The sequence below is a fragment of the Gobio gobio genome (assembly GCF_949357685.1).
Source record: "Gobio gobio genome assembly, chromosome: 17".
NCBI classification, from domain to species: Eukaryota; Metazoa; Chordata; class Actinopteri; order Cypriniformes; family Gobionidae; genus Gobio; species Gobio gobio.
The window spans coordinates 34,018,732-34,043,989 of record NC_137110.1 but is presented as its reverse complement, the minus strand read 5'-3'; the positions used below and the strand labels follow the sequence as shown (position 1 = coordinate 34,043,989).

Genomic DNA, 25,258 nt, shown 5'->3' with positions numbered 1-25,258 from the left:
TATATTATATTATATTATATTATATTATATTATATTATATTATATTATATTATTGCTGCTGTATAAATAAGAATAAAAACAGCATGATACAAATACCCATCAAGCCAGACTAGACTAAATAAAATCGTTTGGTTTAAGGTTGGTGTAAGGTTTTGTTTTGCATCAAATCGGACATGACTTTTATTTTGACAGTGAATTTCTTGGCATACGAGTCTAAACGCGTCTGTACAACAAATTCGTCAGTAGCCTACACGTTACGCCTAAAAGAGTATTTAACTGTTAGGCCTATTTCTGACTATGTATCTTTTTTTTAATTAAACGTCGAAGTATCATTGCTTTCTCATTTTGAAAAACGGACAGTCAAGCCTGTAACTCAAGTTAGAGTTTGACTCCATTAGTGTGTTGATTTTTTTTTGTTTTTTGTGGACAGTCCGGTTAAAGCTCTACTGACCATTGCCAAACTGCTTACTTTGATCGAATGGAATCGGAGACATTTCAGACACCGAGATCTAACTGTACCGGACAGTGACATGTGGAAAAGGGTTTCTCATGAACTCTCATGAGTCTTCATGTGTATTTCAAGATCCGGATCAGACTAAGTGTGGACTTGTGATTGAATCTCGACCATGGGCTCCCTAAAAGCTTTGCAGGACTGGTGCAGGAACCAGTGTGAAGGTTACAGTAATGTGAACATTACAAACATGTCTTCATCCTTCAGAGATGGACTGGCCTTCTGTGCCATCATCCACAGACACAGACCTGATCTCATGTAAGCATCTTTGACATTCCATCTTTCATTTGTTTGTATTTTCCACTTCTCTGAAGATGACATACATCCTGAAATATAATAATCTTTAATAAGGCAGGACATCTTTAACAGTTGGAAACGTTGTTTCTTTGCATGATTTGTGGAGATGTAGCTTGTATTGTGCTTATGTGCTATTGTTAGGTGTGACTTGAAATAAACAGGAAGTGACAGGCTGTCTGGTTCACATTAGGAATAGTTCAACCAAGGTGGAAATTTTGTCATAATTTACAAATCCTTATGACGTTCCCTTTTCTTTCTTCTGCAGAACAGAGGAAAATGTGTGAACAATGTATTAATTGTTTTTGTACATCCAGTGAAATTCATTGTGTTGCAAAAAGTAATAAAAATTAAAACGGTGAAGTAAAATTAATTCCAGTGATTTAATCCAAATCTTTGTATGATGAGAACATGCAGGTTTATTAGATTTAAAAACTAAAAATGTAAAATGTATATAAAAAAACCTTAACATAATTTAATAATTACTATTGTTACATGTTATTTCAACTCTAAGACATAGAAGCAGATAAATACAAAATGATTAATACAAAAAAGGAGAACGTTTATAATTAGCAGGTTATTTATTGTGTTATAATTTGTGTCCCAGCCAAACAGGCTTTTAAAGAGATATTTAATATATAATTGTATGTGAAGTTCACTCCAATTTGATTAAAATTAGAGTTTTGTCACTTTTAGTCAGTCGATTTAGTTGTATCTGTTTTCGAGTGTAATTCTAAACACTGACAAAATCAGCTTTTATATGCAAAATTTGCTTTTAGACAAAAACATTAACATAAGTCAGACACAAAAAAAGCCAAATCATTTGTCACTTATTGGAGTGAATTAGCGGTTATTCCTGTATATTTTCAATAAACATTGGGATGTTTGTGATTCATGACTTTGCACTTGCTAAACAATTTTTTTTTTTATTTGTCCCCTAGAGATTTTGACTCCCTCTCAAAAGAAAATGTCTTTGAGAACAATCGTCTGGTGAGTATCACACAAACAGCTGACCAAAAATGAGATTGTGAGGCTTTAATAATTATTACTTATGTTGTTGATATGAATCATTATGCAGAATCAACTGCTTAAATTGTGTTTTAGTGTTTCAGAACAGCTCTAGAAAGAGGAAGTGGTTGCAGCAAAGCACCTCTATATGTGTCAGTCACATGATAGAGAAATTCTCACTTTTTTCCCCATAAATCATCATTGTAGAGACCATTGTGACTTTGCATAAACGGTGATGTAAATGTGTACACTGGCTAAAGTCATACTAAAACCCATTTTTTGGTTTAACAAATAAATGCATTTTCCTTAGTGTTTTAAAATAAATTCTTTATTAAAACATGTAAGTCGACATTGACTGACTATAGTTAACTGTAAACTGTAGAACCAGATATTAACAGCCAATGTAAATATTCGTTAAGTGTTTTTTTATAACGTCATGTGGTTGTTACTATTGTAAAAATAATAATAAAAACTTTCTAAGCTTATGGACAACATAATTATGGACAAAACATGCTAAATTTTCCTGTATGGCTTTGAAAAAAATAGGGTTTTTTTGCCCAACAGTAATTTTTTACTGTATTTGTGTATTTAGTATGACAGTATGTGCCATAATGAAGTTTTTTTTGTGTGTGTGCTGTATTTGGCTGTTCATAATTGCTGTTATGCAACCTTTCTCTTTTATTTCTCGAAGGCATTTGAGGTTGCTGAGAGTGAGTTGGGTATTCCAGCCTTGCTGGATCCGGAAGACATGGTGTCCATGAGAGTGCCTGACAGATTAAGCATCATCACCTATGTATCTCAGTATTATAACTACTTCACCAACAAATCTCACAGTGAGTATTAAACTCCGCAGATATAACAGATATGCTGACTTATACCAATATTTTATTAAACCCACAAGCACATGCGCCCGGTGAGACAAGTGCATGTCCAAGCGCTCTGTGCGTCTCTACACAGACAGTGAAAATGGCCTTATGGCATTTATTTATTAGGGCAGTTATTGCAACGTTGCCACAAGTAAACCTACTACTTTTAATGAGAAACCGCTCGAGAATTTTATCATCATGCAATTAAGTGGTGGGGTATAAGTTTGTCATCATGAGATGATATTTTGGGGTATGATTTTCAACCATAATAAAGCCACAATAATTTTACATTACATATTACAATAAAGTTACTATTATGAACATCATACAGTATATATTATGTAGATAATAGTCTACTAACCTCACCCCTAAACCTAACCACATGTCAACAATATACAAGTAACAGGCAGATAAATGTATATCCGCCTTCCAAGGGCGAGCAATCGCTTTGCAGGAGGAAAAACTGTTTATCGTCTCCAAATTGTCCAAAAACACATCCAAAAATTGCCATTTGAAGAAGTGTTATGCAAAATAAAATTAAGTTTGCCATAATTCTTAAATTGTAAATTGAAAATTTAAGTATGCATTTTGCCAGAATTTAATTTGACCAGGTTATAAACTTCTCCTTGTCGTAACATACAGATCAACCATTCTTTTTAGCGAATCAAATACTTTTTAGTGTGTAGTTCCATTCACATACAAATGACTTGATGAGCCGATCAACATGATTCAGCGTACATGGTAAACTGTGGCATATTTCAGTTATAATGTCCATTTTACTTGCATCCATCCCTTCTCCAAACCTCTTATCCTTTGTAGTGTCATGGGTTTTATAAATTTGCTACAAGTTTGCCCAATCTATGCAGTTAAATGTATATTTATTTAAGAGATACAAATTTCAACACAACCAAACCCTCTGTAGAATGACACCACATATCTCATTCAAATCTTAGGCGCAGATGTGAACTAACTGCAGTGTTTTCTGCTACACATATTTCTGTATGCAACAAGTGGATGTGATGTTAAAGACACAGTGTGACTGAAATTGCAAGTGACTATCTGAGGTATTGTCACACTTGCTTAATTTAAGCAGTCTCGCATTGCATTAAACAGCATAAATGGAAAGGGGACGCATACGTTTCAAAGTGCACCAAAAACAGATCAAAGGCCACTTGGACAATGAAAAACAGAAAGAACTAGGTTATTTTTCTATGTTTTTGGACTGTTTTGAAAGGTCTGAATTTGGTTATTTTAATGAAAAATCAGATGCGAAAATGCATTGAGATTTGAGATTTTGAGTTTTGCTTTTCACATTTGTTTAATTTCATATATTGTGTGTACACTGTTTTGCCAAAAGTTTTGGGACGTCTGCCTTTACATGCACGTGAACTTTAAAGGGGCTATATGCAACTTTTTCCCCAAAATAAACGTAACAATAGCCTTTTTATTTTACCATTTATGACTCAAACATCTCCTGATGAGCATACTGACACCTTGTCCGCTCACAGTGGGTGCACCTATAAGCCTGTATCCTATTTTTCCTATTTTCTGGCGGGTCGTCTTTTCCCGCGCTGTCTGCGGATGTGACGTCACCACCGAGAGTGAGCAGAAAATGAGAGCAGTTCTGTTTTTTGGCCACAGGTGTCAGTCGCGAGTTTAAATTTCAGAAAAACCAATATAGCCCCTTTAATGACATTCCATTCTTAATCCGTAAGATGGAGTTGGCCCACCCATTGCAGCTATAACAGCTTCAACTCTTCTCGGAAGGCTTTCCACAAGGTTTAGGAGTGTGTTTGGATGTTGGATGAGAAGGCCTGGCTCGCAGTCTCCACTCTAATTCATCCCAAAGGTGTTCTATCGGGTTGAGGTCAGGACTCTGTGCAGGCCAGTCAAGTTCCTCCACACCAAACACGCTCATCCATGTCTTTATGGACGTTGCTTTGTGCACTGGTGCGCAGTCATGTTTGGAACAGGAAGGGGCCATCCCCAAACTGTTCCCACAAAGTTGGGAGCATGAAATTGTCCAAAATGTCTTGGTATGCTGAAGCATTAAGAGTTCCTTTCACTGGAACTAAGGGGCCAATCCCAACCCTTGAAACCAAATTTTACACTTGGCACAATGCAGTCAGGCAAGTACCGTTCTCCTGGCAACCGCCAAACCCAGACTCGTCCATCGGATTGCCAGACAGAGAAGCATGATTGGTCACTCCAGAGAACACGTCTCCACTGCTCTAGAGTCCAGTGGTGGCGTGCTTTACACCACTGCATCCAACGCTTTGCATTGCATTTGGTGATGTAAGCCTTGGATGCAGCCGCTCGGCCATGGAAACCCATTCCACAAAGCTCTCTGCACACTGTTTCTGAGCTAATCTGAAGGCCACACGAAGTTTGGAGGTCTGTAGCTATTGACTCTGCAGAAAGTTGGTGACTTCTGTGCACTGTGTGCCTCAGCATGCGCTGACCCCGCTCTGTGATTTTTACGTGGCCTACCACTTCGTGGCTGAGTTGGTGTTTTTCCCAATTGCTTCCACTTTGTTATAATACCACTAACAGTTGACTGTAGAATATTTAGTAGTGAGGAAATTTCAGGAATGGACTTATTGCACAGGTGGCAACCTATCACAGTACCACACTTGAATTCACTGAGCTCCTGAGAGTGACCCATTCGTTCACAAATGTTTGTAGATGCAGTCTGAATGCCCAAGTGCTAGATTTTATACACCTGTGGTCATGTAAGTGATTGGAATACCTGAATTCAATGATTTGGAGGGGTGTCCCAATACGTTTGGCAATATAGTGTAGGTATGTATACTGTGTGTATATGTATATGTATATGTATATGTAAATGTGTGTATATATATATATATATATATATATATATATATATATATATATATATATATATATATATATATATATATATATATATATATATATATATATATATATATATATATATATATATATATATACAGGGAGTGCAGAATTATTAGGCACGTTGATTTTCTGATCATATTTTTTTTCCAGGCACATTTTACCAATTCCAAACCACAGTAATCCTAATAACTACTATTGATTTAGTATTTAATAAAGTATAAGTGATATATAATTGTTCATGAAGGCTGGAAATGAAAATCACCTTATATTCAGGTGTGCAGAATTATTAGGCATGTTTTCTTTTACAGATAAATTGAGCCAAAAAAGAGATTTAACTCAGACTGAAAAGTCAAAAAGTATTAAATGCCCATGAGAAGGATGCAATACTAGACATTGCAGTTAAGGCATGACCATTGGACAGTGAAATGCTCGTTGGGTCAGCAGGATCTGACAAAAACAGGTGGTGAAGAAAAGACACCTGTTAACTGCATAAGAATTAAGGTGAAGAATTAAGGGTGAAACCATCAGGAACCCTTTAGTCTCCAGCGCCACCATTTTCCAGAGCTGCAACCTACCTGGAGTCTCCAGAAGTGCAAGGTGTCAGGATCTCAGAGACTTCAGTTAGGTAAAGAATCCTAAAAAATGACCCCCACTAGATAAGAATCACAAGCTGAAGTGTTGTAAAATACATGAAGAAGGTTTTTTTATAGGCTTTATGGACAGATAGGTTGAGAGTGACTCTTGAAGGACCAGCACCACATCCTCTAGTACCACTGTTTGAAGAATTCATCTTCCAGAATCTGGCAGTACGTTTTGGGAGTTCATTTTTAGTCCATCTCTGCAAAACGGACTTCAGGATGGACTAAAATGAACTCCCAAAACGTACTGCCAGATTCTGGAAGATGAATTCTTCAAACAGTGGTACTAGAGGATGTGGTGCTGGTCCTTCAAGAGTCACTCTCAACCTATCTGTCCATAAAGCCTATAAAAAAACCTTCTTCATGTATTTTACAACACTTCAGCTTGTGATTCTTATCTAGTGGGGGTCATTTTTTAGGATTCTTTACCTAACTGAAGTCTCTGAGATCCTGACACCTTGCACTTCTGGAGACTCCAGGTAGGTTGCAGCTCTGGAAAATGGTGGCGCTGGAGACTAAAGGGTTCCTGATGGTTTCACCCTTAATTCTTCACCTTAATTCTTAATTCTTTTGCAGTTAACAGGTGTCTTTTCTTCACCACCTGTTTTTGTCAGATCCTGCTGACCCAACGAGCATTTCACTGTCCAATGGTCACGCCTTAACTGCAATGTCTAGTATTGCATTAGTATTGCATCCTTCTCATGGGCATTTAATACTTTTTGACTTTTCAGTCTGAGTTAAATCTCTTTTTTGGCTCAATTTATCTGTAAAAGAAAACATGCCTAATAATTCTGCACACCTGAATATAAGGTGATTTTCATTTCCAGCCTTCATGAACAATTATATATCACTTATACATTATTAAATACTAAATCAATAGTAGTTATTAGGATTACTGTGGTTTGGAATTGGTCAAATGTGCCTGGAAAAAAAATATGATCAGAAAATAAACGTGCCTAATAATTCTGCACTCCCTGTATATATTAGTGGTTTTTATGCTGGAAAAATAAAAGAAATTGCTGGAAAAAAGTTATTATTTTTCACCCACTGTGTCTGTTGGACAAAAAAAAGTCCCTCCCTGATTGTTTATTGAATAAGAATTTTCTAATTATTGATTATGGTGTGGTTGGAACTTGTTACGCCACACTAACCATTTGGTTGTGCAAGCAAACAAACTAGCTTTGCGCAAATAACTCATCCATTCTGCACAGATTTTATGTCTAGTTGTATTAGTTGCATTTTCATTAAATTAGTACATTTAATGTAGAAAGAAATGCTGGACACATGCTACTGAATAACCTGTTTTTATCCTCTATTCAGCTGTCCCCACATGCATAAAGAGCCCTGGTGGTCCTGGCCGCATTAAGCCAGCCATAAAGAGGCCATTTGCTCCTCTAGAGGACCGTGACGATCAGACTGAGGTAAAGAAGACAGCATTGTGCTTTTAAAAACAGACCTTTTCTTGTTCAACTTCTATTTCTTCTTAAAATCTGATTCTCTGCATAGCTGTAGACCCAACAACACTCTGTGCACAGACAAATTATCCTAAAATTTGCAGTTGCAGCATGAGTAGAGTGGAATGTCATTACAACACAAGATGGAGAACAATGAGATCCATTTTGGCCTGATTCCATGTTTTCAGAGCAAAAAGTTAACAAATCAGCCAGCAGAGCCAAATTATGTATTTGTTTTTTGGCAGATATTGGTGAGCTGTATAAGTTAGAGGGGACCAAATCTAATTTTGCTTCTCCAGAGAGGGGTAGTGGACAAAAGTTATGTTTAAAGGGCATGTATTGTTTCTAACTACATAGAAAAACAAAAAGCTCACAAGAAAAAGCATACATTGACTACAACATAATCAGTTATTAATATTTTGTTTGTTCTCTCTTGTTTTTGTATGTGTTCATTATTTCTTTGTATGACAGCCTGGCCAAAAAAATATGTCTGCACAATTTTACATATTTCATTGCGTTATCACAAATAAAACCACAATCCAAGCACAACTACGCAGTATGCTTACAGCATCTTCATTTTGAATAAAATTTGAATAAAAGGTGAAGATGTCAATTATCCTAGGCCAGACATCACTTTTAACCACCACTGTATCTCCTTTTCATGGACAGAATTCTGCTCTCTCCTTTTTTATCGTCTTTGTCCCTCTTTGACCAAGCTCCTAGCCAATAAAATAGGTTGGTCAGTAAATTCATCACATCATTTTGAGATGAGTACCTGTTTGCGTGTTTTCAAAGTAAAACTTATTTTTACATTGTTTGCTTAAGACAATTTGTACCAATTTTCGAATACCAAAATGTTATACATATTTATACAGTACAATGTATTAACAAAGTAGAATAGGCATTAATGGATCTTACCATCATTCCTCCTACCTCTCCCTTTTTTTTATACCTTCCATCCTCGTCCTGGTACTTGGTGCTACACAGTCGGGTGCAGATAGCCAATCAAAACGCAGTACTCTGAGCAGCACGTGTTCAGTCTGTGGGAAGCATGTTCACCTGGTTCAGAGGATCCTCGTTGATGGCAAACTTTATCATCGGAACTGCTTCAGGTGCAAAGTTGTTTCTTTTTTGTTGTCTCTTGATGTAATGCTGCCCAGATTTCCTCTCAGGATAATGTTCTGAATTTGCATTTTTTGGAATAAGAATGAATTATGAAATTATCTTTTAAAGCTTATAGTAAAAAAAAAAACAGTCCTTCCTTCTGTTGTCATCAATTCGAGTGAATATTTCTGCTTTCATTTCAGATGTAGGGAATGCAGCAGAACTTTACTGCCTGGTTCCTACAAGTTCACAGAGGATCCTGGATCATTAGTTTGCACACACCACTTCACCAGATCTGTCTCCAACAATAAGAATGGTCATTCAAATACGAGTAATCGACTAGTCACATTAAACTCAACAAGCCCAAACGATTCACACAGTGAGAGTTTAGAATCTAAAGCATCACACAGTGATGTTGAGATAACCCCAGAAAAAATAAAAGAAGAAAAGGAAATAAGTGAAATAGAAGAAGCAGTAAGAGAGCAGCCAGATAGCAGGTCAAACGTTGAGATGGAGCACAGTGAACCTCGTTCTTCTAGTCCACCAAATCCTTTTGATGAATCTGAAGAGGAGGATCAGGGCACACAACAAGAAGACCAAAAGCTAGTCACTATTGTGGCCAATGGCGATGCGCCAACAACCAAAGTGAAGGGTACAGCAGCAGAGGGTCGACCAGTACCAGCACCTAGACGGGTATTTGAGCCCACCCCTGCACCTCGCCCTATCCCGAAGCTACGCCGACCTAGACCCTCTGAAAGTCCTACTGTCAATGGTGAGCAAAAATGTCAAACATATAACAAGTTATTTACATGTTTTAAATCTGTAAAATGTTTTTTATCTATCTGTTGTTTGTGGCTCTAGAAGATGCTGACACTCCAATTCCTCAAGTTCCTGTGCCAAAAGAAAGATTGCACTCACCTGTTCGGTAAGATAACATCTCATCTGCTTTATCTCTTATTATGCACTTGTGTCTTTGTTTGTTGTTCAGGTTCTTTTTCATGTACACTACCGTTTGAAAAGTTTGTTTGATCAAAAATACAGTAAAACAGTGATATCGGAAACATTGTTGCAATTTAAAATGACGGTTTTCTATTTGAATACATATTAAAATTGTATTAATTTATTCCTGTGATGGCAAAGCTCGAGAAAGGAAAATTCAGAAATCGTTACTTGAATCATTACTATGAAATAATTCGAACATGCTCAGTTATTAATAATGGTTCATATTAATATAAATGTGGAAAAGATATTTGCTGATTAATATATTTGTGGAAACTGATCATTTTTTTTCGGGATTCTTTGATAAATAGAAAGAAGAAGAAAAACAGAATTTTGAATTCAGTGGTTGTAATGCATTTCTTTCCCAACTCTAGCAAGGCGAGCGACACTCCTAAACCAAAAGACCCACCCTGGCTGGCACTGGTGCAATCAGAAACAAAGAGGAAACCAGCACCTCACCCCCCCACTGGTATAGTCATACCTCCCTGCACTGGTTCATCTCCTTCTCGAAAGGAGGAGGGATCAAGACCATCCTCTCCTCCAAATCCCTTCGATAATGAGAAGGAAGAAGAGCCAGAAACAGGCCCTGATGATCCCTCTGGTCCAGTGGTGGCTAGTCATCCCTGGTATGGCATCACTCAGGCTGTTGAAGCCGCAAGTGAGGACACAAAAAGACAAAGTCCTGCCCCTTCAGAAAGTCCTGTTAGTGTCAGAAGAAAGAAGCGACCAGCACCAAAAGCCCCAAATTCTGCTACATCAGGTTAGTGTCTGACACATACATTTTGCTTTATGGGAAAGACTGAATTTTAATTCCAATGTCTAATAAACCAAACACTTTGCCATGCTTGTCATAGTCAGGTGATGTTACAACAGTGGTTGCCCATTGTCCCAAAATAGGCTTCTGGTAAAATTTTAATTCTGTCATCATTTACTCACACTCAAGTGTTCCAGATCTGTTCCAGACCTGTAGGAATTTCTTTCTTCTGCTGAACAGTGAACACGAACAAAGATATTTTGAAGAATGTCGGTAACCAAACAGTTGATGGACCCCATTGACTTCCATAGTATTTTTTTTTTCCATACTATGGAAGTCAATGAGGCAACTACCCCTTTAACCGGTAGTTTTTCAGGATTTTCATGGGTCTAATAAAGTCTTAATTTGACCTTCCACAATTTAAGGCCTTAAAAATGTCTTAAATTCAATATCATGGCATTAAATTAGGGCCCTATGATTTCTGCAATGCAAAAAACAAGGATGGAATGTCACGAATTTGTCAAATTTGGATGAAAAAATCAAAAGTAGGTCAGTACACTACACTCAAAGGGATATTTCACCCAAAAATTTTAATTCTGTCATTTACTCACCCTAATTTTGTTCCAGACCCGTAAGACTTTTGTTTATCAAGACAATCGAGTCTTGATTCATTTGGATTTTACAATCTCTTTTTTTAACTTTTTTTTGCGTAGTTGCGTAGCTGTCAATGGAGGGACATGCATCCTTCCGATTTCATAAAAAATATCTTCATTTGTGTTCCGAAGATGAATGAAAGTCAGTAAAATTTTATTTAACCATTAAAGCAGAGTCCCAAAATTTTTTTTTGTTTTCCAGTACAAATTCAAAACACCATTAAATAAAGTTACATTTACTTGACATGCAAAATGAAGAAAGTCTTGTTTTCTGAGAAATTGAACAAAATTAAGTGAGTTTATGCCTAAAACAAGAACAAGTATCTGTCATTGGGTATGAAAATTACTTTGAATTAAGTTGAGATATTTGTTCTTGTTTTAATCATAACATCACTTTCACAAGATTTTATTATCTCAAACTTTAAGCTATTTTTTTTATTTTATAAAAAATATTTAAACGTTATGGAGATCTGTTGGAAATTGTATTTTTGAACATATTGATGTTTTATGTTCCCTTCAATTTATTCCTTATATTTTCGTTAATTGGTCTCAAAAAAGTCTTAAATTTACAAGCCATGAATCATTTAGTGATTCCTAAAGTTTCAAAAACTGTATGTTCTTCTGAGGGGTAAAAATAGGAGAAAAATAGAGTTTTCATGCAGTCACACTAATGCTATATTGCAGCTCAAAGAAATATAGCATTTCAATTTAGAGTATAGAATTAGAGTATAGAATAGTTTAATACACTACTGATAATAATTAATTTAAATACTTTCAAGTCATCCTGCAACCCTGCAAAAGTTTGCTGAGGACCCTTGTGGGCTCTGGCCCCTGTTTGAGAACCACTGTGTTACAGGATATTGCAGTTGTCTAACTACTCACATCTGTATTTTCTGTTGTATATTTTTTTTTTCTGGGTTGTCTCTTTCCTGCTGTTCTTTAGCTTTTCCCTCATCTGAGACTTCCTCTCCTGCTTCTTCTCTAGCTCTGAGCACAGAGAGCCTTTCCTCCTCTTCCTCAGACCACAGCGCAGTCCCCCAGCAACCTGCTTCTAGCGAACAGGACCATTTGTTCACCAAGAGTGTTTCTGAACCATCAATCAACACTCCTACTTCTGCCCTGTCCCCAACAACTGAGCTTCAGCCTCACTGTTCTCCAAACCTGTCTCCTCCACCACCACCTACCAATACCAGCTCAGCACCCGCCACCCCACAAACCAGTCGCAGTATGAGACCACCTCCATCCTGCCTCTCTGCTGGGCTAAAACTTTCACCTTCTTCACAGACACCCAGCACTCCAGGCAAGGTTAGATTTACTGTCAAGATGTACACTGCTGTTTAATTTTGAAACAAAACATAAAAATGCATAGTGTACTTGATCACGAATAGTCTTGTTTTTTTTTTAGTTTGAATGAACTATTTTTATATTATAAATTAAAATGATCAGTTAGTCTGCTTATGGCAGTTACCATCTAAATTTTTTCTTTTGTCTTCCCCAGCTCTTATGTGTAAAGCCCCTTTATTATGACAGTGATTCAACATCCCAAACCATTATTACTAATTCAAAAGCTTCGAAAGTGATACAATAAAGCACACTTTGCATGTTTAATTAAGTTTTTGGACAGTGGCTAAGAGAGGAAGTGAAATGTACCTTTGTTTATTGTGAGTGTGACTCTAAAAGTGTTGGCCAGTAATGACACTTTTAACTGCTTTAAAATTAGCTGAGAAATGTAACCACTTTTTAGTGGCAAAAATATTTTATTGATTAAGTAATGGGGCAGCGGAGAAAACAAGGGTGTGTCAGATTTCATCTTGTCTCCTCCTGAATCCAGGAACTTCCCTATCTTAAATATTTCTTTGTTAAATATCTTTGTTTTATGCTCTCTCATCACTGTCATCTTCAGCGCACTTGTAAAGAGAATCCATTTAATCGGAAGACGGCCACCTCTGTCAGCTCTTTTGTATCCAGACCCCCGAAAGGGCCCCGTCCTGCACGACCACCTGCTCCTGGACATGGATTTCCTCTCATTAAACGCAGAGTGAGGAACAACAGACGTCCCTTGCTTTTTTTTTTAGTTTAACATCATTCATTTGTTGGGTTTTGTTTTGACTATTTTAAGAAAGGAACTATAACTGGCATATATAATTTATAATTAGTTGTCCTGTCATCATATTTGGTAGGTTCAGTCAGACCAGTATATCCCAGTAGAAGACATCCATGTTGAGATGAGTGATCTGGAGAAACGGTTAGATGAACTGGAGCGGAGAGGGGTGGATCTGGAGAAGAGCTTACGAGAATGTTCAAATGGTAAGAGAACCACATGCTACAGAATAACTGTGATTTGTCCACGAGGAGCTCATGATCTGGTGTTTTCAGTGTTTGGGAGCGGCTCGGTCCACAGTGGAGTGAAAGTAAATAATCAATGGCATTTTATTTTTATTTTTTGTCAGTGTACTCATTCAGGGTGTCTACAGACATGAAGTTAATTTTAAGACTTTTTAAGGACCCGTGGCCACCCTGTCATTACCATCTTTCATTTTATGAACAGTAATTGCACTCAGCCAGGTTATCTAAAGGTTTCTTGCCTGTAGCTCACCTAAAAAAAGAGGTTCATGAGACTGAGCCCCAGACTAAGAACTCCAAGCTAATCTAAGCAAATTGTTCCATTTCTGGCTGTGTTTTTATTGATTTGATTTTCTGTCGTTTTGTCATTTTAGACGATGAGGAGGAACATCTACTTGTTGACTGGTTCACTCTGATTCATGAGAAGCACTTACTGGTACGGAGAGAGGCTGAGCTGGTCTACACGTAAGTGCACTATTGGCAACATCAATAAAAACATGCTATATTAACATACTATAGCACAATTTTTCATTGTGAGGCCACCCTTATGTATGTCATGGTATGATGTGTGTCAAGTTTATTAAAGCTGCAGTCCATAACTTTTTTTTTGGTTAAAAATGATCCAACATTTTTTTTGTGCATGTACATAATCAGCCAGTGTTCAAAACTATTTCCTTACCTTAGCCCGATTGACAACGGTAAGCTTGTAATAATGTGTTATAATTTGAGTGGTACTGGTAGACGTATTCGAGCATGGCGGCGTTCGTCTTTGCCTCATTATGTCACATCTGAATACATAAAGGAGTCCGGCTAGTAGGCTATCGCATGTGAGGATGCTTCTGGTGACAGATCATTTATAGCCTTTTCTCACAGCAGCTGGAATAATTAAACAAATCATTTTGAAGGCGGATTGTAATCTAGAAAGGTCCAAACGACAATCATCAGTGAAGATTCACCCATAGTCAAAATCAAAAGATTAGACTGTACAGAAATGTAAATCTACAGGTAACGCTAATACGTACTAAATACATGCAATGCTGATGTTGTTAACATTACAAGAATTTGAGAACAAAGTATAACAATAATAATTTGTTTGATGTGATATGAGCTAAGCGATTGTTAGATTTAATCTCCATTGGTAGTGCAATTTATTGTAATACTTTTTTTTCTCAGTTGGGCAGAACAAAAGTGGCAGACATGTTACTTGTTCAGATGACATTTTCCAGTGAAAATTCTTATTTTGGTCATACTTCCAAGACGTAGAATCTGTGATTCCGAAGTACAGTATCCACACCGGTGCGGTGAATGAATGAAAGCCTCACGTACTCTTCAAACCAATAGATTAATTTGCGTTGAGGAGCCGTGCCGATGCATAACCCAAGTAAAGATGATAATTCACTGTGAAAAAAATAATAACTGCAATTGCAGCTTTCAAACAGAGATGGCAAAGAGGCAAAACTTACGGACTGCAGCTCTAAAATGAACTTATATAATGCTGGAAAATCAATTTAGCAACACTACAAATGCACACAGCTAGACCTAGAGAGAAGAGTAAGACTGTCTTTACAGTACTTTTTTCTGGTTTCAATACATAAGATTTTTTTTTTGCACTAGGCTCCTGTATTATTTAATTCTCTTAAGCTAAAAGACTATGTCTTTCTATTGAAACACTTAAATGCTCTTAAATGTTCATTCAGTGTATATTTAGCAATGTATCTGATGTCTCTGTTCAGTGACATTTCAGCTAAGGCTTGTTTTATATACAGTGCAGGAGCAGTAAGTGAGCGTTTTCTTTTTGGTAACCTTATTAATTGATTACAGCACACATGTTGCATCCCAGAACCGGCGGTACACGTTTAGTTTCAGCGCTCAGACAATTTTTTCCCACATAGCTCACGCTGAACTCAGCAACTCAGCAGCATCTGTCTGCAGACTCGAAAAGACATGGAAGCTAATCAAAAACTTTTGACCTCTGAATACACACAGTTGAATCAGAAACACTCTTGAAACACTCACACAAGATTCCATTACGATCAACTTTGTACTAGTTATCAATTTCCCTCTCTCAAAACCATTTGATAATTTTTTTTCACAGTGTGAAACTGACGTTAATATGCAGGATAGCACAAATTTAATCTGATTTTATTGTATTCATTTTTCCCATTTTTTTGCACACCATCATTTTAACCTTGACATTTCCATTTTGTGTATATTTATAATTCATTTTTAAAATTTAGAATTTTAATGCGGCCACATTGCATTTGAAGTCAACAATGATGCCAGTTCTTGTCCATAGAGCTGTCAATATATAATAATATATGTAACACCTGATAAGGTCAGGACCTTTAAACAGAAAGATGGAGTTCAGTTGGGTTAAAGTTAACAATAAATCTGTCTGATGTCTGGATTTTAGAGCTAAGCAGCAGAACCTGGAGGAGAGACAGGCCGATGTGGAATATGAGCTGAGATGCTTACTTAACAAGCCAGGTATGAAACAATGCAAAAATTGTGAGAATTTACAGATTGACCTTTTCCTGAGAATAAATCCTCCTCCTTTCTCGAAATAACTGTCCTTTATTCTTATCCCTCCTTTATCTCTCTCCCAACCGCTTGCATCTCTGATAGAGAAAGAATGGACGCCAGAAGACAAAGACAGGGAAAAGCAATTGATGGCAGAACTTGTCACTATAATTGAGCAGAGGAACCAGATTATTAACAACATTGATATGGACAGACAGAGGTAATCGGTCAATGCAAATGCACTCTTATTAACCTGAACCGAAGTATCTGTGCTATTTCTTTCTTAGCTGAATTTACGTAAATCGGTAAGAAATAGTATTAGTATCAAGTTTGTATGCTGTTTTTGAAGAGTGCCATCATTTCTTCTTTAGGGAGGAGGAGGAAGACAAACTAGTAGCTGCTATGCTAAAGAAAAAAGGTCAGTGTTATTTTGTTCTCCGACTTTCTCACTTTACACCTCATTCATACTAATACATCTTGCATTGATTCTTTTTTCTTTTTTGTCAGAGTTTCATGGACCGGGTGAGCAGAAGAAGAAAGCAGGGAAATTTAAGCCCATGAAGGTTTTGAAGAGACTGAGCATCAAGAATGAAGGAGTAAAGGACAACAGTCCCCGAAAAGAGAACAGTTGAAGAATGGACTGACTGAAGGAGAGAGAAAGAAAAAAGTATCTAAAAAATTTGCTAGATGTAAAAGATTTACTTATGTCTAATTAACGCTTTTGATTATATTGCTATAAAACAGAGCCAGTTATGTTAAATATGCCTTTGGGGTAGTAGCAGCTGAACTGATACACTGCACTACTGCGGTATATAAGAGTGAAAAATTAACACTGTCTTGATCAAAGCTTTTATGACTTCAAAAAAAATCTCTTGAAAGGCTCAGCCACTATATAATCTTACTATAACTGTACAATTTGAAGTAACAAAAAAAAAAAAAACGGATACTAAATGTGATTGAGAAAGACATCAATGGAAAGTTTCACACATACCTTTTTTTAAAGTCATTTTAACCGTCATAGGAAGCTCAACAGTTTTTAATCCTAATTTAATCCGGTTTTCCGAGTTTTTATATATTTATAATTTGCATATAGGTACTGCTACTTGCATTTCTGTCCACAATGAAGAGTAAAAAAAAAACAATCTGTAGTTGTGAAACTTTTCAAGCCCCATCCAGCGCTTTCATCAATAATTTATAGAAGTGTTGCTGAGATGAAAGCAGATATGTAATTAATTATCTTGCAGTTTAAAATAGTACTGGGGAAAATTATATTATGATTTTGTGAGTAACAGGGATTCAGAATGGCGATTATATACCATATTTTTTTTATCTGCCTGGGTTCGGTTGCACCAGCTGTGCTTAATAAAAAAAAGCCTAGTTGTAAATAGGCACTGAATTACAATTTGCGCAGTATTACATATTTGAGCATTGCACCATTAAATGTAACTGTATGTTTGTAATCTTTAGTATACTAAAAATTTACGAAAGCCTCCTACCAGGAGTAACAAAATGGCAGATTCAATAAGCTCATGCTTTATCCAATCCAATCCTTTAGACCTATATCATTGTTTACATTTTTTTGAAGAAAGAGAACATTGTGAATAAATTACTTGGAGCTCTCCAACATGAACCTGATCTAAACAGCGCACCTCTCAGTGTATTACTCTGTGCCAAAATAAATGTTAATTGTTGTTGTTTTTAGTTTTTTTTGCATTAGCATTTAGTTATTGCTTCCTATTAATTTGTTATTAGTATTTACAATGTTATTTATAATATTACTTAAAAAAAATCTATTATGTTATTTTGTGATTAAACATCGTATTTCAACGGAAACATAACTTTACCGTTAGTTACATGAGGCAAAAGAAGTTAGAATCAACTTAAAGATGATAAACTGAAATTCACTATTGCAACATTGACGGTAATTGTAATATTATGCGACTATGCATTACTTTACGACTAGCTTACGTCTAGTCGTTACTAAGCCTCTAGTGTGGAATTTATGTTCCAATTTAAATAAGATCTTACAAACAGCTGGTGCAACCCTACCCCGGACAACATTTTTATATACATATATTATTTTTAGTAGTATGATTAATACTGATTCATAGACTGACTGGCTAAAAAAGTATTTTGTGGGACAGTCTTTAGATTTGATTACAGCCTATATTCGTCATGGCATTGCTTCAACAACCTTATGCGATATCACAACATTTATTTCCATCAAGAGATGTGTATTAACAGGCAAAACACTGTACACTCATTACTCAAGCACATCCCAAAGACTTTCAATGAGGTTAAGGTCAGGACTCTGTGGTGGCCAATTCATTTGTGAAAAGGATTCCTCATGCTCCCTGAACAACTCTTTCACTGTTTGAACCTAATAATTCTTGCCATTGTCATCCTACAATGTGGCCATGATGATACATGTTCTGACATTGTTGTTTAAGAAATGAAAAGCTTCACTGCATCAGTTAGAGTTAAAAGAATTGTTACCAAACATATAACATGCCTGAAATATACTGATCACTGCAATAATTATCCAATCCTAGATGTTTTTGGTCAACCAGTGTATTTAATGATTAATATAAAAAAATTAAAAAAGATTAATATTGAAAAATATTGCAAATATGCTAAAAAGATATTGTTATAGCATTCAATTTTAATGGTATTTACTGACAGAATATTAGTTCATAGCAGAAATTTCGAAACAGATGTGGTTTGAATTCCAGTGCATATTTTAGGTTAATGTACTGTACCTACCTAAAGTGTAAGAAATTATCAAACTTGTGAATTAACCTAATGACCCTCTGAAATGTCATTAAGCTTGATACAGAGAGAAGCATCAGTGACAGATAAATGTTAAAATGAGAGAGAACATTAAAATGAGTCTAAACCCTTTTAATCAAAGAACAAAAAAGACTGTAACTCACACAAACGGTAACTGTAGGCATGTTTTTAATGTTATACAATAATAGATGTTCCTCATTCTTTTAAGACCTGACAAGAAGAGATTATGCAATATTACGTTTGAGTTAAATAATGTTCAATGTAGAATGTTGTATGTTGGGCCTTAATCTCTGTAAACCCAAGCAGGTGTGTATTTCTGAAGGAGTGCCTTTGATCTGTTTAATTTATGTGTATGTTCTCTCATTGGAGATATTTTGTTGACATTTCAGTTTGTGTGTCATCTGCAAGTATTTGGGTGTTTATTTGTATTTATCAGATTTCAGTATTGTGTTTGTTTGGTCAGAGTGTGTGTACCTGATCAACTCTAAGGGCTTTTCGTTGTCTCTAAAACAGTCAGTGCTTTTAGGATGGAGGACATCACAAATAAAATGACTTCATGAAACAAAAACCTTCCAAAGTTTTGGGATTTAAAAATTTGTATTTTTTTAATGCTCATACTTGTCTAACACTCAACACTATTATCACCTTCTCTTTCTCCATCCCTCTCTTTGCTTTGTAGTTCCTCTGTTCCATTTAACTTGAGGGTCCTTGAGAGTTCTTCACTGCGTGTCCTGTCAATCTCTTCAAGTTCACAGATTTTCTGGAAGAAAATATACCATTAACAGCAGGTCTCACTGCATCCACCAGATAGTTTAGAACAAAGTAGCTTTAGTTTAAGACTAAGAAACGGCTAATAACGAACAAATAATAAACCAAGGCCGTAACCATGTCTTAGACAGTGAGGGGACCAACGTTGGGGGGGGGGGGGGGGGGTGGGGGGGGGGGGGGGTTGGGTATTGGTCTTATTAGTATATTTAAAGGAATTAAATTGTTAATGGATTAAAAGGAATTTAAGAAAATAAAGAAAAGGAAATAGAACAGTAAAAGTTCCAGTTCTATTGTAGTTATGAAGTGAATGATTTACAAAAAAAAATTTTTTTTAAATATGCACACATTCACTCTTATTTTCACCTGCCTAATATAAAAATGCAAAACGTTTCTTGTCAAATATGAAATATATATATATATATATATATATATATATATATATATATATATATATATATATATATATATATATATATATATATATATATATTATTTAGCTACTTACATCTTCCAACGCACTCTTTCACTGCTATAACTAAAGTGTCGTGTTGGAATTTGCACTAACAGTAAGCCCTGCCTTCTTTGATTTGATTGGCCATCTCACTCATTCTGACAGTGATGAGCTCTGTTAGACCAGCGCTGAGGCAGACCAACCTAAAAATTTTACATTTTAATTTTGTCATCCTAGCAACAAACAGAGCGGTGTGTAATGGAGTCTAGCAGGGCAGCATCAAGAATATCAACTATTGGGGGGGACTTGTCCCCCTCAATGTCTATGGTGGTTATGGCCCTGTATAAACTATAAATATACATACAAAATTTAATAGAAAAACAGGACATTTCATTGTGGTACCATAAAACATTCATAAATAACTCCCTAAATTCTCAGGTTTTTAGACTGAAACTGCAGGTGGAGTTGCATATAAAAACTGATGATGGCTGGTGACGTTGCTTGAGAGTATTGGCTGTTATGTGCTTTGAGCTGTGTTTGTATCTTCACCTGGGAAATCTCTGTGTTGATGAGGTGCTGGTATTGATGACCTTTTCCCAATGCCATCATCTCCTCTAAAAACTCCCTTCTGTCCTCGATCTCATCCAGAACTGTTGGTAGGAAATTCCATTTAATTATATTTTTCATGTTAATGCTTACTACTGAGCTCCTTATCAAGGTAATTTAAGTGTCGCTGTAAACACAACTCTCCCTGTCTCTCTAAATTATGAGTAATAAACTGAAATAAAAAAGTAATTAAATAAATAAATAGAACATATTTTACAAAAACAAAAAAAAATCAATATACAATCAGATCTCTCGAATGAGAAATTAACAGCAACTGTTGTCTCACCCTCTTGGAATCTGTCTATTTGTTGCTCTTTTCTGTCTGTGGAGTCTCTTTGGGAGTGAGTTGGCCCAGCATCCTTTTGACCAGTAGAAAGAACATTTTGTAGCCTTCTCTTCTCTTTCTCTAGATCCCCTAGAAAGAGAGCAGAATCAGCAGAGGAGGAAGGAAAGATCTTTGTTGGTACACTAGTAAACACTTCTGCAACAAACACAGGTTGAATGAATACATGTAGGCTGAAATATGTACTGTATATAGACATTAAAGTACACTTGATAGCTCACACTGATGATGACCATGGATACTGTATTGCAGGGCCGTAACCAGCATAGACATTGAGGGGGACAAGTCCCCCCAATAAATAGAAATGGCCAAATTGTCCCCCCAATATTTGAAATTCTTGCACTGCACTTCATTACGCAGCGCTCTGTATGTTAAGATGACAGAAAGGTTTTATAAAGTTACATTTTTAGTCTGGTCTGCCTCAGGTCTAACGGCACTCGTCAATGTCAAAATGATTGAGATGGCCAATCAAATCAAAGTAAGCAGGGTTTACGTTCTCTTCTGGCTCATGCACAGTCTTCACACAGACGAGCGCGTCAATCTATCGCTTAATGCCGTTGCGGAGACTCTATTCTTTCTGGTGAAATCACAAAACAAAATGCACACAAATTGATTTTAGTGAAGAAGAAAAAACTCTATGAGGGCGGATTAGAACCTGTAACCTTTGACACGGTTTACAAAAATGTCTACCTCCAGACAACTAAGGAATTTTAATGTTATCAGCAGATCGATGTAATTATTCACTAACAGGGAGAATCTCGAGCCTAACAAAATATTTGATGCAAATTAATGCAAATATTACTTGCAAATAGTCCCAAAATGATTATTTCCCAACTAGAATTAGATCTAGAGTTTCGTTCACTGTTCTGTTTCTTTATGCTTTATAAAAACAAACAAAAAATTCCACTTCTGATGTCATTTCTAGCGAGAAATTACTAATGTAGTTATTTAATATTTGTTTAGTTCTCACAAAAGCTCTCTCTATTTTGCTATAGATCATTAAACTGTTACGCTGCCTCAGAAGTCTGTCCGAAATCAGTTTCGTGAGGGGCCTTCATGCACAAACGCTGCGAGGCAACAAGTCAGCTGCCTAGGTTTTTGGACCCAGTCAAAATGTTCACTTGCTGCCTAATATATCCCACCCACTAACAGGTGCTGTGATGAAGAGATAATCAGTGTTATTCACTCTTCACCTGTCATAATGTAATGCCTGATCGGTGTATATTGAAATAATAAGTGACAGTGAAGTTCAGTTCAATGCAAATGTCTGTTTACATGAGTAGGGCAGAGCACAGTGCTGCATACATGAAATGAAATGCATCACAGAAGCTACTGGGGAAAATGGCAGAAGAAGAAAATGAAGGAACAGAAATAAGTTTAGGAAAAGAAACTATACATTTAAAATTAATGGTATATGTTTGTGGAGAATATGAAACGGGTGATAAAGAATAGAGTATAGGGAAATGCTTAATGTTTTGCACTCACGTGTTGCACTAGGCTGAAATTGTTCTCGTTTGTAATTATCTCCAGCACTGCATCTTTCTGCACTGCGCTTCTGCTGGTGACCAATCAGTGAGGTCACTTTGGAGACTCTGGGCACTGACTGCACTTTTTTCTGCTCAAGTGGGGTAAAGGATACAGGAAGAGCGCCACCATCTGATAAAAAAATAATAATAATAATGGGCATAAAGCGTGAAGTCCAGCTGTCAAGACAGTTGAAGGATATTATAAAATCTGTCACCTGAACTCACTTTTTAGCTGATTATTGATCTGTCTCTGTTGAAAGTCCGTTAGACGTGACTCTTGCATCATTACTACAATGAAACAAAACAAATTTACAGATAGAGCCAATAAAGATAAAAAAACAAGATGATTGGCACGCGCACACACACACACACACACACACACACACACGCACATTGTATTAACTGTCGTGTCTCAGTTCTGTAGTTAGTGACTCTGGACTCCTTATATTTTGATCCGCTGGCCATTATTCCTGCAAAACAAAAACACTTTAACGTTACTTTCCTGTCATAAACAAAAAAGCTGGTATTTGGACGTCAAAGGCAGCAAAGGGTTACTCACGTCGCAAAAGCAGCAAAACGGTTCCTATGGTAACACGCGCAAAACATAAAACCGGGGATAATGCAGCAAAGCAGAGACCAGTCTCACAAAGAAAGCTGAACAAACTCTTTGTGCTTTAGGGTGTTTAGTGCTGCTTTCGAGATGACAAATCCAAATCTAGATCTGGTTCAAGGTTTTGCAAAGCTCCCATAAACGTTCTCTGTCAACTCAGGTGGTTTTGATCCTGAGTTGTTCACAAAGTGTGACGTTTCCAGCGAACATCCAATCGCGTGAAGCAGGCAAGACAGTCAATGGACCTTATTCAGAGCGGCGCCATGACAGGTATGAAAGCGAGGCTGTGAGGGATAACGTTAGAGACTTACCATGTTTTCAATGGCATCCGCTGTAAAAAAAAAAAAAATTCTGTATAAAACTCCTAGATGATAGTTCACTTATAATTTTCCACAGCTCATATTGTCTGGATTTTTTTGGAAACTGAAATATATTTTTGCAGTGTTTCGTCAGCAAAACAATCCAAAAACACATAATAGTAGCCTACAACACACTAGCATGTCAATCCCTCACAGCCTCGTTTTCATTCCCGTTAAAACTCAAAGATAGTGCTGCTATTTGAAATATATAAGCAGAATGGAATTAGAAATGAATAAATAAATAAACAAACAAAAGCTTGAGGAATGCTGAAAATAATCAGTAATTCTGAATACCAACGAATTATGTGAATTATAGTTTAGTCGACAATCAAGAAAACAACTTATTTATATTGTGTATTACTTAAAAATATTTACATTGAAAGTGTAAAGCCGAAAGTATACATCGTTTATTACGCGAGAGCTAGTTCAACGCATGCACAGTTTTGAGCAATCTTACATGAGTTACAACCCATGTAAATACTGTAAAAAACAAAAAAAAAGTCATGCGCATGTGCAATCTGTATGGACAAAGAAGACTAAAAACATATGGACGTAGTGTCCGTGACGTCACCCATAGGTTTCTGAAGGGAGTTTTTGAAGCCTCAAAGTCGGATGTTGCCATCTTGGCAGCGCGTGACCTCTGCCAATGGGCAAAGAGGAGGGGCGTGGCTGGAGCTGAGGTGACAGACAGCAGACAGACGGCAATCCACCTGCCCTTAATTACGCAGAAATGTAAGGCTTTATATAATGTAAACGAATGAGTTATAAAAAAAAAAAATCACCCCCCTCACTGTTGTCATGAAGGGCAAAATTAGCCATATAGACCAAAACCACAATTAGTTTTTTTCTGCTGTAAAGTTGGGCATTTTAATATGGAGCTCAATGCGATTCTGCTCCCTTTTGGAGCCTGTCTCTAGTGGCCAGTCGATTGCAGTTTAAGTCACTTCCGTATTGGTTTCAAGAGAAACTGGGGGAGGTTGCAGCCTGGGTGGTTACAAAAATCCGGCAGTGAGCGTTCATTGCGCGCATACTCTTCTGATGACGAAATTCGCTGACCCTTGTGTAGCCTACACGTTAAAAGTGAAGTATGCTTTAGACTTAAGCTGTGATAACCCAGTAATTTCCAGAATTTATCTTGCTGGTGTGGAAGCTTTAAAAGAAAAAAAAGAAAATTGACTTTTTATCTCACAATTATGATAAAAATTCAGAGGAGAAAAAAAATCACATTTTGAGTTTTTCTCAACTTTATAACCTGCAATTTTTCTGAATTTTCTGGGATAATTTACCCAAAAAATTTCATCATTTATTCAGCCTCATGTCGTTCCAAACCTGTCAGTCTTTCTTTCTTCTGCTGAATACAAAATAAAATATTTTGATGTACGGTTAATCTGAAGACATAAAACTTTTAAAGAGAAAATTTTACTTTTCCTCTCCCTTTAACATTGAACAGTTATTGTCCTTTAATTACAGTAAAACTGAACTGTGATGTTTGTGATATGCCACTGTTAAAAAAGAGTTGCTGCCTTACTAAAATCTTACACATTAAACGAACAACAGCAATGTTAGACTTTTTTCAGTGTATTTTCTCGTTGAAATAGCTTAAAAGTTTTAGTTTTTTTCATTTAAAGTAAACGTTTTAGTTTATATTTATGGTTGAATCAATTTTTTTACATGGATACAATATAAATTGGCAGCGGGACATTGAACTGTATTTTTATTAGATTAAGTATGATTTGAACTGACTTCAGCCACAGCCTTAGATGAAATCAACTGAAGATAAAAGA

The 25,258-nt window shown here is 36.4% G+C and overlaps 2 protein-coding genes across 3 annotated transcripts; one reads left to right on the top strand and one right to left on the bottom strand.

The window, feature by feature from the left end:
• Positions 1-215: 215 nt before the first annotated feature.
• micall1a (MICAL-like 1a) lies at positions 216-19,384 on the top strand. Of its 2 annotated transcripts, none has more exons than XM_079840851.1 (16): positions 216-769; positions 1,747-1,795; positions 2,505-2,646; positions 7,515-7,615; positions 8,636-8,760; positions 8,956-9,524; positions 9,614-9,677; positions 10,126-10,511; positions 12,144-12,463; positions 13,062-13,196; positions 13,339-13,465; positions 13,876-13,966; positions 15,915-15,988; positions 16,127-16,241; positions 16,393-16,439; positions 16,529-19,384. In XM_079840851.1, exons 1-16 carry the CDS (start codon positions 627-629, stop codon positions 16,651-16,653), a joined length of 2,613 nt encoding a protein of 870 aa, XP_079696977.1. In that variant the 5' UTR covers positions 216-626; the 3' UTR covers positions 16,654-19,384. The 2 variants fall into 2 exon arrangements, with proteins under 2 accessions (XP_079696977.1, XP_079696976.1); XM_079840850.1 differs by having other exon boundaries at positions 12,102-12,463.
• Positions 18,909-23,298, bottom strand: cUnh22orf23 (chromosome Un C22orf23 homolog). Its single transcript, XM_079840852.1, has 7 exons — positions 23,065-23,298; positions 22,898-22,975; positions 22,731-22,793; positions 22,465-22,635; positions 20,923-21,051; positions 20,580-20,680; positions 18,909-19,571 (listed from the first exon to the last, which is right to left on the bottom strand). Exons 2-7 carry the CDS (start codon positions 22,968-22,970, stop codon positions 19,434-19,436), a joined length of 675 nt encoding a protein of 224 aa, XP_079696978.1. The 5' UTR covers positions 22,971-22,975; positions 23,065-23,298; the 3' UTR covers positions 18,909-19,433.
• Between the last annotated feature and the right edge of the window lie 1,960 nt (positions 23,299-25,258).

Coding starts and splice junctions, on each gene's coding strand:
- micall1a (XM_079840850.1), top strand. CDS start 627: ATGGGCTCCCTAAAAGCTTTGCAGGACTGGTGCAGGAACCAGTGTGAA. Junction 7,616..8,635: donor ACCGTGACGATCAGACTGAG/GTAAAGAAGACA, acceptor GGTGCTACACAG/TCGGGTGCAGATAGCCAATC. Junction 13,466..13,875: donor CTTACGAGAATGTTCAAATG/GTAAGAGAACCA, acceptor TTGTCATTTTAG/ACGATGAGGAGGAACATCTA.
- cUnh22orf23 (XM_079840852.1), bottom strand. CDS start 22,970: ATGGCCAGCGGATCAAAATATAAGGAGTCCAGAGTCACTAACTACAGA. Junction 22,636..22,730: donor GATCAATAATCAGCTAAAAA/GTGAGTTCAGGT, acceptor TTTTTTTATCAG/ATGGTGGCGCTCTTCCTGTA. Junction 20,681..20,922: donor AATAGACAGATTCCAAGAGG/GTGAGACAACAG, acceptor TCCTACCAACAG/TTCTGGATGAGATCGAGGAC.